The following is a 12,615-nucleotide window of genomic DNA, read 5'->3' on the forward strand; positions in this document are numbered from 1 at the left end:
GCATTACTACCTACAACAAAGTAAAACAAAAACATTTGAATGAAATTGCATCCAATGTAAAAAAGGTGATTAAAATATATAAAATTCAGAGCACAGGGTAAAAAATATACTGAAATTTAATGTTTTCTTTGTTTAGTTTTTTTTTTTCTTCTCTTCAGTCAGTTGATAATTTCAGTATTTATCAGGCAAAGATTCCTATCTTGTGTTGGAAACATGCATTACATCTGAACTACACACAACCAGAAACTTAAAAGAACAAGGAAAAAAAACACATATGACAGATGATCCCCCCCCCCCCCCCCCATGCAAACCATATGATTCTATCTTTTATTTTATTCATAGAAAACCATCCTTTAAAATATGGCACTGCTTTCTTTGTTCAAAAAAATCAACTTGAGAAAATAAATGCACTACATAAGACAATGGATTGTGGTTCAAAGCTCATTCTGAATCAATAATATTTGTTCCAAGAGAAAACAAAAACAAGTTAAACTAAATTCCTCAAATTGCGGTGTCAAACATTGTCCACACTTTATATTACTTTAACGGTCCAAGTAGACCATTTTCTTTCTATACAAGTGATTAAAGAAAAAGGGAGTTAACTTCAAGTAATTCTTAAGCTTGTTCTTACCTATTTGTAATAACAGTGGTTCCTAAAGTAAAATACACGGCATTCATAAGTAGGTCTGATTCTAGGTCTGCGCTTAGGAAGCTTAATCATCCAAAGGATGGAGTAATGGGGACAGTGATCTTCTGGGGGTTCTTCACTAATTTGCTACACTCGAGGCTCAATTATGAGCCTGGAGGTGTCAAGACTTCATCGAATGCTTATCTGATATCAAAGTGCATGCGGGGCTGGGAGCACAAGTGAAAAAGAAAAGCACTGTGCCTTCGCAGAGAGAAGGAAGTGACCTATAGGAAAACTACATGTATTGAGATGATCAGGAGGAGGGAACAATGTCGAGAACATGCAAATGGCAGCAAAACGGAATCGTGGACAGCAAAGGAAGTGCACATGTTGTTAAATGTAGGGTCAGACTGAAGCCAACCCTCGATCCTGAGGGACAGAATGATGATAATCTGAGTCTCTATCACAAGTTAGAGACCGCCAGCAGTTGAAATGTGCCACCGAAACAAGTCATCTTCCAGTGACTCCGCCTGGCATTATGCTGGCAAAGGCATGACGGAAAAAAAAAAAGATATGCCGAGTAAGAGTCGCGTCGCCAACAAGTCACTCGCTGACGGTCACTTTCAATTCGTACAGCCGTCAGCCTTCACGTGTAATGCCACCATATCAGCTATACTCGCACAGTAGGACTTTAAAGACTGATTCCATGTGACAATAACTGCTCGGTCTTCCTCTTGGGTCCATGTCACTTTTATCAAGCAAGTAACAATATCATGGAGGTGGAAAAAAAAAAGACTAACTAAAAGATAACAACAGCTACAAAGAACAGGACTAAACCCTTGACATGTCCATGGAAGATCTGGAAGAAACCTTGACTTGCCCATCCACAAGCAAAAAAAAAAAAAAAAAAAAATCTAAGTCTAAATCAGAAGGCTTTTTTCTCCAGCTGGTCCAGAATGGCCTGGATTCTCTGTACTGCCTCTTTTCGAGCTTGTCGGACGACCTCTTGTCCCTGAGTCTCCACGGAGTCCAGCACCAGCAGCTCTTTGGTAAGCAGTTCTTCCAAATAACGGTAACTCTTGTCTGCTTTTTTGCCAACAAACTCATCAACGTCTTCCTGAAGCAGGAGAACTCTGCCCATGACTTGCTGAACTTTAGCTAAGCCGGGGTTATAGCTCAGGGGCTGCTGAGGTCCAGCGTGACCCGGGGCCGGAGATGGAGCGGAGGGTGAGGGATCGCCTGGCGTGGCATTGGGATCATTTCTGCCCGTTTTGATGTACATTTGGGGAGGGGAACTTATTTCAGCTGGCTTTCCATTGGGGGGGTTTGGGGATGGTGCTGGTCTTGGTCTGGGTCCCACTTGCGGGGCTCGCTGGTGCAGTTGATCCTGCGTCGACATGAAAATTAAAAAAGAAGTTGTACATCATTTCTTATTAGGCAGTCGATCGTCTCAAGAACATCATGATCCACTGTACTGACAAACAAATGCATAGTGTACTGATGCACATGTCATGTATCTGCTGTCACCTTATAACAGTATAAACACCATGTTATTTACCTTGACCAATGAAAGTTGAGCCATGAAAGGGATGTTTTCATCGGAGTGTATTTATTTGTTATGTATGTATGTATTTTACCAACTTTTCGCAAAAACGACTCACAGGGATTGCATGAAATTATCAGGGATGGTAGGTCATCATCCAATGACAAATCGATTAGATGTTGGGACGTTAACAACGAACTGTTTCTGAATAAATCTAAAAAGAAGAACTGCAAAAATAAAATCCCATACAAAGTGGATGGCAGAAGCACCTCGTGGAGGAGATCTAAGGAGAACAGCGTCTGTTGCCATGGAGACGCACCCTGCTTCACACAGTGATGTAGCTACCTGACCTACCTAGTTAGCATTGGTATGAGCTAACGGCTATCATGATGCTAACTCAGTTCTGGAAACAAATGTGGCGTTGGTGAAAGTATGCTCTCTCTCCTGACTGCCTGTTCTAGTCTATTAAAGCAATCTAAAGCAATACAGCAACAGAATATTTTTAGTTGGAACATCTTGCTATTTCTTCTAACAACCATGTTGTGCATTCAGACCAGACGTGTACAAAGATTTGATGATATAATTCACATGAACCCATTTACACTTGAAGCAGCACAAATCTCTCGTTAAGAGTTGGATCTGATGTATGTAACTTATGATTATTTTGAAAATCTGTGATCAAATACTTTGATAATATGTCCGAAAACATGAAATTATGCCAAACCCAACTAAACCCACAGAAAACAATATCTGCATTCATAATAGACACAAATTCATGTGTGAAGCTCCACTGGATTACAAGTGTGATGATTGATCCAAATATATTAATACTATTTTATTTTAAGAGGTTTAAAGCGATTGTGTTGTTTAATATCTAATTATTTCTGCTTTCTAGCAGGCTGATTTCCATTTTTCAGTCACCAAGACAAAAAAGAATTTGGAGCATAAAAACAACATATTGACTGTAGAGTCTTACCTTGGGCTGGTATGGTGGTGGTGCTCCAGTTCCTGTTCCTGGCCATGCTGGAGGATGTAGAGGACGGACAGGATTCCCGTAGTGGTTTTGTGGAGGTTGCTGACCGGGCTGCCACTGCTGCTGGGAAGGTGCGTACGGCCCAGAGTGCGCCCATGCATCCGCCTGTTGGCTGTGATGGAGAGACTGGTTGGTGGGATACGGGGGATGTTGGGGCATCGCATGTCCGCCTTCACTGTAGTGTGGGTATGGTCCAGGAGGATACCCGGGACCCTGAGAACAGAAGCAAAATGGGTACGTTTTATTAAAGAAAGCTGTTCTATGATGTGGGGGTAATTATGATTTAGACGATTATTCTTCAATGTGGAACAGGTTACGTCTCAGCTGTGACTAACTCTGGCAGCAGAACTAAAATAAACTCACTCCTTGACAGTGTGGTCCAGCATAGTGATGATGTTGGTGTTGAGAGTGTGGCTGCCCAGACGGCCCGCCGCTCTGCTCTGCTGGACAGCCCTGATTAGGATAAGAGCCTAGAGCAGGGCGCTGAGGGTCAGCACAGTAGAAAGGGTTGGACGGATGGAAACCACTCGTTGAGTATTGACTCTGTGCTGGGCTGTACACTCCATGGCCATTCGGATAACCTCCAGGCACTACCTACATAAAAGGCACAGAAGAGAAAGGTTAATGACCAGGTCTTCTGCTGAGTGGAAATGTCTCATTGTGGTGATGTAAGAGTTTCAACTATTTGAACATGCATGGGAAAGGTTAAAGCACTTAAGAGACTTAGGATAATGAGATGATTCACACCTACATCCTAGGATTAAACAGGATAGGCCATATTACATAATGAGCTGTACCTGCGGGTTGTACTGTGGCTGAACATCTGATCCCGAGGGATAGGAATTTGCATAGTGCCCTGTGGAATGAGCCTGAGGGTACCAGTAGTGTGAGGGGTAGCCTGGATACTGAGGAGTGTCCTGTGAACACAGTAAATCACAAAGGAAAGTCACATTTAATGTGGACACATCACAGTAATCCAAGGGTTGAATTTAGTTACTATGTGGCTCCAATGACTCAGAAACCTACACACCTTACATTACATTTTTACAACCGCACACACTGCGACATGCACAAACCTGCACGCCATTACATCATACAAAGGCATGCAAACAAGTATGACATAATCTCCCAATGGGTACCAAATGCTTTTGTATATAATCATCAGGTATAGCAGACATTATCTCATCCTGGAGCTGTGAGTTCACCCTGAACACAATCCAATCTGACAACTATTACCCGTTACCACCAGCAGGGCCTACCCATCATACTGCTGCATTATTGGTCAGTCCACAGCCTCTATACATAACTTCCGTTGGAGTAACAGAACAGAGCGGAGGTTAATTGGTGATGGTCTGTCTCTCCGTGTATTCCGTGTATATCTCCCCGAGTTGGACTGGCAAACTGTCCTAGTTGTACCATGGTCAAAGGCTAAAACTTGTGTTGACATTGGATGGATGTGTGAACTCTCCGTACACAAACGCTGAGACATTCAGTAACCTCTTTACACGGCATGACTGGTGTCTCCACTTTGGTCATGTCAGCTCCTGTTATGCCACATGTCCATAACCAATAATCACAATTCTATACAACTTTATTTAAATTGCGCCAAATAACACAGTCATTTCAAGGCACTTTTGCAGAGTAAACACAACAATTCCACATGAGCAAGAAAAAGTGATTTTTATAGGAAGAAACCTTTGAGGAACCAGGCTCAGAGGTGGCAGCTTTCTGCTATTCTGGTTGGGGGGAGGAGAAAGAAGGAGAGAAAAGGAGAGGACAGACAAGACAAGAGGTCCACTTGCTGCAGGAGGCTTGAGCTACACTAATATATCAACTTGTACCATGTGTTGCATCATCAACTTCTTCTGACCTATTCGGAAAGGGGGGGGGGGGGGGGGGGTATGTTTAACCTGACTGCACACAATTGTCACACAACCTGATCAAGTAGGACTCATATTTCAAAGACTTTGGCAGCTTTATCTCCTCTCAAAACCACAAATCTCCACCACATGTAATTCAGTCCCATTTATTCAGGTGTCACTCATCCCTTTTCGCCAGAATAGGAAAAGTATCCGGAGGAGTGTGAGGCCCATGCTTTCATCGGTTGTGACCCAAGTCTGAAAGAAAATGGTAAACAAAGACATTATTTGTCCCGGGTGGAACCGGTTTGTCTCGGTGCAGCAGCCCCGGTGCAGCTGAGCGGAAACGGGCCAGGCTGGCTGGACATCGCAGAGGAAGAACTCGGCGGCTGAAACATATATGATCTGACACCGCCGTGCAAAGATCAGCAGCGTTGTCACGTCAAGACAAACGTGACAAACTCGGATAAGGACTGAACTCGCAGGATCGCCGTAACTCTTACATAATGGCAGCTAGCTCCTTTAGCCGTCCGGCTAACGTGGACAGATTCACTCTCGCGAGCCGCCTCACAATGGTTCGTCTGCAAAGTTTCACAGGAATAAAACACGGAAGAAAAGAAAACAGCCCGGGGTGTGTTTCAGCGGTCTGTTCACTCACCATTGTGTTGCTCCAGTTGCCGTGGTTGTCTCCGGAGTTACACGTCGAGGGCCAGCCAGGTTTCAGGTTGGGCTGCATTTGATGATGATGCATCAGCTAAGCTCGCGCCCCGGCGGCCGCCCCGTCATCTGTCATTGTAAACAAAACGAACCGTGAACCTGCAAACGGGGAGTTTTCCGAGCCGTCCCCGGTCCCCGCCTGTTATCAACAAGAGCTGCCCTTTTCCTCAGAGACTCGAGTCGCCAGATGGGAAGCAGGAAATGAGCGAATGACGCGCAGCTCGCGCGCTCTGTCGCCGTCTCCTTAAGGAAGAGCTCGTGTCGAACTGAAGACGACTCACTTCGATAACTTTTTTTTTAAGGGTCAGCACTGAGATCTAAACCACTGTCACTGCACGTGTCATAACTGGACAAGTTAAAATGAGGAATAGAGAACTCCTCCTATTATAAAGGTATATTGGCTGAACCGCAATATTCAAATTAATACATTTTACTGTGGTCTGCAACTTAATATTTCAAGACTAATGATGTATTATAGTAGTGTAATCGGGGAAAAGCATGCATCCATCCATCCATCCATCCATAAAAGAGTAGTGGGGGTCCAGAAGTTTATTCACACAGACTGATGGTGAAGGCAGGATGCTCTGTGGGCAGACCACCAGTCCATCAAAAAAAAAAAAAAAACACCTCTGTGTTCACATGAGGAATTTACTATAGCCACTTGGCCTCAAATGTGTGTTTTTGTACTGTGACAGAAAAGTGGAGGGCATGGAGAAAACCCCACACATGCAAAGGAGAGAAAATGCAAACACCACAGAGAAAGACTCCCAGACAGACTTAAACCTGGGTTAGTCCTGCAGAGGAGAGCACTAACCACCAGATCCATGTGCGGCCCCGAATGTCACCTGACTTCAAACGCGTGTCGATTTCCTGTAGTATAGACGATCTTTGCCATTGCGCTCACGTCACGGAGCGCGATTAGCCAATGAGGAAAAACTTCATACAATTTTATTACATTTTGCAACAATGTCTAAAAACCTGATCTTGAAAAACGAAGAATATGTGGTTTCGCTTTTTATTTCGAGATGCGATGAGATTTTATTTTGTGCGGACGTTTTCCAGAAAATCCCGAACAGAAATGTCGCGAGTCAGAAGCACAACGAAGGGTTAAACACTTACAGGAAGTCGGTCCTGAGCACGTATAAAGACGCTTCCTGTGCTCCACTTGAAAGAAACATATTTTGAAACATTCATGGCTTGACGATCCACAAAAGATCAGCAACTGTAAGTAAATAAAACAGCAGCCCAAGATGAACTACGTACCAGGGACTGCAAGCCTCATCGACGACATCGATAGTGAGTTTGATGGAGGCTCGAGTCCTCAGTGTGTGAAGATCTGCCATCGTGTCGGACACATTGAAACCCGGGTGAACTTGTGATTTAACATGAATGTGTTTGGCTGCGTTCTGCAGAGAAACACCTGGTGCTGCTCCGGGATGGCAGGACTCTGATCGGTTACCTGAGAAGCATTGATCAGTTTGGTACAACTTATTTCATTTTTTTCACAGCTTGGGTTTTATTTTCTCCCTCAAAGCGGTTTTATTTGAGGGCACAGTCAATCTCCTAATCTCTATGTCTTTGTGTTTAATTGGTGTCTGCTTCTTTTCCCACCAGCCAATTTAGTTTTCCACCAGACAGTTGAGCGCATCCACGTGGGTAAAAAGTTTGGCGACATCCCCAGAGGAATCTTCATTGTGAGAGGAGAAAATGTGGTGCTGCTCGGAGAGATAGTAAGTACCACTGCCTTCATTGTATTACAAGTCGAGCTCCATCCCCTGTAATGATACTGAATCGTTGGCAGTGGCATATTGGCTCACATTAAAACATAGTGTGGGTGGCGATAATCAGTTAAGGACGCAAAGAAATTTAAAGTGTTAATGGATGGTATTTATTTTATTACTCGTTCAATTTCTTGACGTGGTCAAATAGGTGGTGGTTAACATGTAGGCCGGATCTGCTGTTAAAGATTGACTTTTTTTTTTTTTTTTTTCAGGAGAAGTTGGATGTAATAAAGTACACATACCAGTTAGTGAAGGTTATCGTTGCCTATGCTGTACTTATGGATAAATTACGACTTTTTTTTTTTTTTTTCCACAATATTTTATATCATTAAATCTCAAGTCTTTTTCATTAAGCGTCTCATCCAGATGCTCTGAGTTAGAATGGGCTTGCTGGTTATTTTGCACAGAGTTTGCATTAGATTATTTCTAAATGGTGACTCTGAAAATAAATGTGAAAACTAGTGTTTGTCTTGTGATGGACTGGTGGTCTGTTCAAGGTGAATCCTGCTTTTCCACGTAGTCAGCTGCGACTGGCTCCAGGTCCCCCTGTTGGATAAGCTACATCGCTGGATCTTTTAAGCGTTTTGGTTGTAATTCAACCTTTATCTTTCCGTGTCTGTCAGACGGATTATCGCCTTAAATAAAAGTCACAAAACTCCATTCAATAAGATGATTAGACAGATGGTTAAGGAATTGAGATTTAATTATGGAATAAAAGTACTTTTCAAAGTAGTTAAAATTCAACATTGATAAAATTTAGAATCACATTCCTTGTTTAAAAATATTTGAACTTGTTTGCTTGAAAACCAAACGTATTGTAGAGATTCTCAGCAAGGGGCCTGTGCCAAAAGTTTTATAGTGAGAGTACCTTTCAGAGCATGCAGTCTTGCCTGGCTTGAATTGAAACTGGACTCATAACTGCCCCTCCTAATTATATTGTTACATGCTTTACTAACGAGGATGCACTTTATTAATCCAGGTTTAATACTTATGGAGCGTACATGAGGATTAAAGTGACACACTGATATGATTTCCCTTGTCATAGTCCCTCTTCTCTAATGTATGCATATAAAAGTGACATATGACCTTCTTGGCGAACGTACAGAGCCATCATGACTCATGAGCCGAGACTAATCTCGCTCAATGAATATGCATAATGCATTCAGTCACAAATCTGTGCTTCAGACTGCAGTGCCGTCTCCTTCTGTTAAGATCGGCAGCATGTTGAGGGTCACAGTTTGTACACGGAGGGTTTGAGCTGTGCTGCAGACGATGACTTGAAATAATTAATGTCCGTGTTTGGCTCACTTATTTTGGTGTGGGTTTTAATCTTGATATTGTTCAGCATGCTTTGCAGCACTGTATTAAGTGTGGGTGCCAATCAGCGAGGTGAAGTCATGAAATATGTGTTAAATGCTGCAAAAATAGGTGTTTTTTTGATAAAGTGTGACGATATTGTGGCCGATTACAAATCTTTCGCCACACCGAGCTGAAGCTTATTCACATTGTTGCATTTTTTTGTTGCCAAATTCAAAGGGATAATATAGGAGTTAAATGTAAAACATACTGGGGTTTTTGTTGTTGTTTTACACTCGACTGTATTTTTACTGTGTAAAAAAAAAAAAAAAAAAAAACGTTGAAATTGCACATGTTCCAAGTTGATCAGGCTTTTGAAAAATGTCCTTTTCATCAAACAAGTTTTTCAGAATCAAGCAGTCTGTTGTACAACAAATGATGGATATGATATTCTTTTCACTTAAGATGTAAAATGCCATAATTATACTACTGTCACTTTAGATTCAAAATCTCATCAGGCAGATTTACCAAGCGCGTGTTTGTATGCGTTAAAGCCACAGGCGTTCAACTGTAAAAGGGGTAATGACGTAAATCGCATGCAACGACTTTCATCCGTTGTGCTCTTGTCTCTGTTTGTAGGACGTGGATAAACCCTGCGACACAGTCCTGCAGCAGGTTTCCATCGAGGAGATTCTGGAGGAGCAACGGTTGCAGCAGCAAGCAAAGCAGGAGACGGAGAAAGTCAAAATGCAGGTCCTGAAGGACCGAGGCCTTTCTATACCAAAAGCTGATAACTTGGATGAATACTAACTCGGCCTTTCTCTGTTTATCAGACTGTTTTATGTTGAAACACACCTGGTTTATTTTTTATTTTTTTTCCCAGAATGAAGCATCAGGCGGCGTCTACACTAGTTTACTGTATTGATTTGAATTATATGGAGAAAAACAATTGTGATCGCCTTCAGTTCTGCACTCGATGAGAGAAGAGTATTAAAGAAACATGTTTCTGAGATCACTATGATGGAAATTTAGCAGTTGTTTTACAGCAGCACTTTGTATTTTGTCACAATATTGTAGTGGGTTGTTTGATTTGGAGATGCGTGAATCTGCTATTGACAAGAAAACTGCTGCTTTGGTCCATTAAAGAGTTTAGTTTTTCACTGTGGAACGTCTGCTTGGCGAGTATATGTGGCATTGCATCATGTTGTACTCATTTTAATTAAAAGGTGAACCTGTTTGGGTTAGATGTGGACCCTTCTCTTCAGTAAGACCACTTTGCACGCTGCAGTCTGAGTCCAGACATGAGTTGTGCAGTTATTGTACCATCTGAGCGCAAAGCGCATCGTTCACAGTGGTAATTCAATTGATACAGGCTGAATATCACTACATCAGACAGCCTCATGTCCTGTTTACAGACATGGGAGGGCGTCCGGAGAAATTGATCCTATCTGCCTCCATCAGTCAATAAGCTTGTTAATTGCTTGAACTGATGCAGTGAACGTGATGTGAAACGGCTTGCTGACCTCTTTTATCAGCATTGTGGTAACGAATTTCATTGTACATGTACACAATTTTTTATTTTAACCTTGAGTAAATTCAAATCATACCTGGTTAAAATATCTATCAACCTCTCATACCAGTTATAATTGCTGGCTGGAATTTGCTTGTGTAATCTGTAAAGCAGCCAACAAGCAGAAATAAACTTCTTGAAAGTGATCAATTTTCATACTAAGATAATATCTGGTCATTCTTCAGAATATAGGTCCTCTAAATCATAATTTGCGGTTCTGCGTGCAATGGGCGTACACAGAGGCAGTCCATGTTAATAGTCTGGTGACTGAATTGGATGAATTCATTTTAAGAATAATTTTTGAAGATTTAGTCAGCTGTGTGTTTGTAAAGAAAAAACTTTGAAGGTACTTAGACAAAGAACACAAGTATTAAACTGCAATAGTTTCCTGTAATGTATAAAATATTGAATAAATGCATTGTTAGATATTTCAAACTTTAGAAGCCTTTAGGAAAAGAGTTTAGTTACACCTTTTAGGCTAATCAAACACTTTCAGTTTAGGTTTTTACAATGTTTCATGGTGCCAGACACACTCTAGTCTTCAGCTGTATCAAAAAAAAAAGGCAATAAGTACATTATTTTTCGTGGGCTGCATGGTGATCTAGTAGTTAGCACTCTGGCCTCACAGTGGAAATATCTCAGCTTAGGGCCCTTTCTTGTTTGCATGTTCTCCCTCTAAATGCATGTTTTCATTCTGTGGGAGGAAACTGGAGAAAACCCATGCACACAAAGTTAATTTAATGATTGAAATGACTCCCAACTCTATACTTGATAAACACAGATGGTAAAATGTATTTGCTTTGTGAAAATACTCTGTTTCTAAAATCTACATGGATACAAATGACCTCAAGCTTTAACACGGAGCCATGGAGTAAAGACATTTAATAGAAAAACAAGTAAACTTCATGTCGATAATAAGTGTGGCATCAAAACATGTCAATGCCTTCTGTGGCTCAGCTTTACTCGACCACTAGAGGGCGTCCCGCTGCCTTTCTGCTCGGTATTTCATCATCCTGCATGGTTATAATTTACGAGTTGCTCTAATTACGGTTCCACGAACGCAGACAGACACTTGATGCTCAACGGCAACGGACCTCTTTTTAGAAAAAACCCCGTATTGTTACAGATTTAATGAATATTCCGGTATGGCTTGGTGGAGTTGTGGTTAGACTATGACCTGATGGGGATGCTTTGCCTTCAATCAAGTCAGATGCGAATGGCTCCAACACTCAGGGACCATATGTTGGATGAAACCTGAAGATGGAGATTCTCCCTTATACAGACACTGAAACCATTAATTCATACCTGTGTTGGTGACTATAACCAACGATTAGTATACACCTTTTGCATCATTTGGTATGCATTGTTTGTATTCCTGCAAGCGTAATATTACTTTGACACAGTTTACATCTGGTCAATATGTGGTCATGTCCTTTGTCTGACTCCGTGTTCCATTTGTATATAATGGCAGGAACCATTGCAACCTAACAGAAGTCCAGTGTTCTGCCCAAAGACATTTCAACAGATGGGCAGGGTGGGATGGGGGATCAAATGCCAGCCTTTGGTTAGAGAAATGGCCACTTCAAGTCTAAGATACTTGTTGTAAAACTGAAGAATTGCTGGACTACAGCTGAAATGATCCATCAGTGGAGGACCACTGTCATGCATGGGTTGGTAGTTCCCTGCTCCAACATACAGCCACATTTCTGTCAAGTGTGAAGATGTGTGAGTGCATGGTAAACTGTTTTGGGCTGAGTCCAAGTAGGTTGGACTTTTCATATGAATGCATTTTTTCGATGCACCGAGAACCAAAAAATGTGACAATAAACCAAAAATATTTCATGTGTGGACTGTTAGTGGATAAACAACATTTTTTGGCTTCATCTCAGGTTTCTAAAGAACCAGTGGACTTTCTTCCCCATTTTCTGACATATTAAAAACAGATTGATAATTGACAAAATGCAGAGGTTAACCAATGAAGTGTGGCTGTTTTTAATCAGCAGAGGTTTATGGTTGCTTTACAAGTGCGTAAATAATTTACGATGCCTTTTATCTTGAACATTTGATGAAGGTTGTAATGTGCCATGAGTCACGACGAGAAGGAAACAAGTACGCCTGACTCTCCGCTTTTATTTTGCGGACAACTCTGCTGAACTTTAGCAGGAGTTGGTACTTGTGGCTTGACGCA

General features: G+C 41.8%; 2 protein-coding genes across 2 annotated transcripts; one reads left to right on the forward strand and one right to left on the reverse strand.

The window, feature by feature from the left end:
* Positions 1-99: 99 nt before the first annotated feature.
* Positions 100-5,949, reverse strand: bag4 (BCL2 associated athanogene 4). Its single transcript, XM_080467339.1, has 5 exons — positions 5,722-5,949; positions 4,002-4,121; positions 3,568-3,798; positions 3,148-3,417; positions 100-2,015 (listed from the first exon to the last, which is right to left on the reverse strand). Exons 1-5 carry the CDS (start codon positions 5,812-5,814, stop codon positions 1,554-1,556), a joined length of 1,176 nt encoding a protein of 391 aa, XP_080323465.1. The 5' UTR covers positions 5,815-5,949; the 3' UTR covers positions 100-1,553.
* Positions 5,950-6,008: 59 nt separating this feature from the next.
* Positions 6,009-10,859, forward strand: lsm1 (LSM1, U6 small nuclear RNA associated). Its single transcript, XM_080467340.1, has 4 exons — positions 6,009-7,076; positions 7,193-7,261; positions 7,395-7,510; positions 9,497-10,859. The coding sequence occupies exons 1-4, from the start codon at positions 7,031-7,033 to the stop codon at positions 9,665-9,667; spliced, it is 402 nt and encodes a 133-aa protein (XP_080323466.1). The 5' UTR covers positions 6,009-7,030; the 3' UTR covers positions 9,668-10,859.
* The last annotated feature ends 1,756 nt before the right edge of the window (positions 10,860-12,615 follow it).

Source organism: Lipophrys pholis, assembly GCF_963383615.2.
Source record: "Lipophrys pholis genome assembly, chromosome: 7".
Taxonomy (NCBI): domain Eukaryota; kingdom Metazoa; phylum Chordata; class Actinopteri; order Blenniiformes; family Blenniidae; genus Lipophrys; species Lipophrys pholis.

What these genes read in the sequence shown, in the direction of transcription:
- bag4 (XM_080467339.1), bottom strand. Translation starts at nt 5,814, where the DNA reads ATGCATCATCATCAAATGCAGCCCAACCTGAAACCTGGCTGGCCCTCG. An exon ending in AGCCACAGTACAACCCGCAG is followed by an intron (nt 3,799 to 4,001) that starts GTACAGCTCATT and finishes CCTTTTATGTAG; the next exon opens with GTAGTGCCTGGAGGTTATCC. An exon ending in CTGGACCACACTGTCAAGGA is followed by an intron (nt 3,418 to 3,567) that starts GTGAGTTTATTT and finishes TTCTGTTCTCAG; the next exon opens with GGTCCCGGGTATCCTCCTGG.
- lsm1 (XM_080467340.1), top strand. Translation starts at nt 7,031, where the DNA reads ATGAACTACGTACCAGGGACTGCAAGCCTCATCGACGACATCGATA. An exon ending in CCTCATCGACGACATCGATA is followed by an intron (nt 7,077 to 7,192) that starts GTGAGTTTGATG and finishes TGCGTTCTGCAG; the next exon opens with AGAAACACCTGGTGCTGCTC. An exon ending in GAGAAGCATTGATCAGTTTG is followed by an intron (nt 7,262 to 7,394) that starts GTACAACTTATT and finishes TTTTCCCACCAG; the next exon opens with CCAATTTAGTTTTCCACCAG.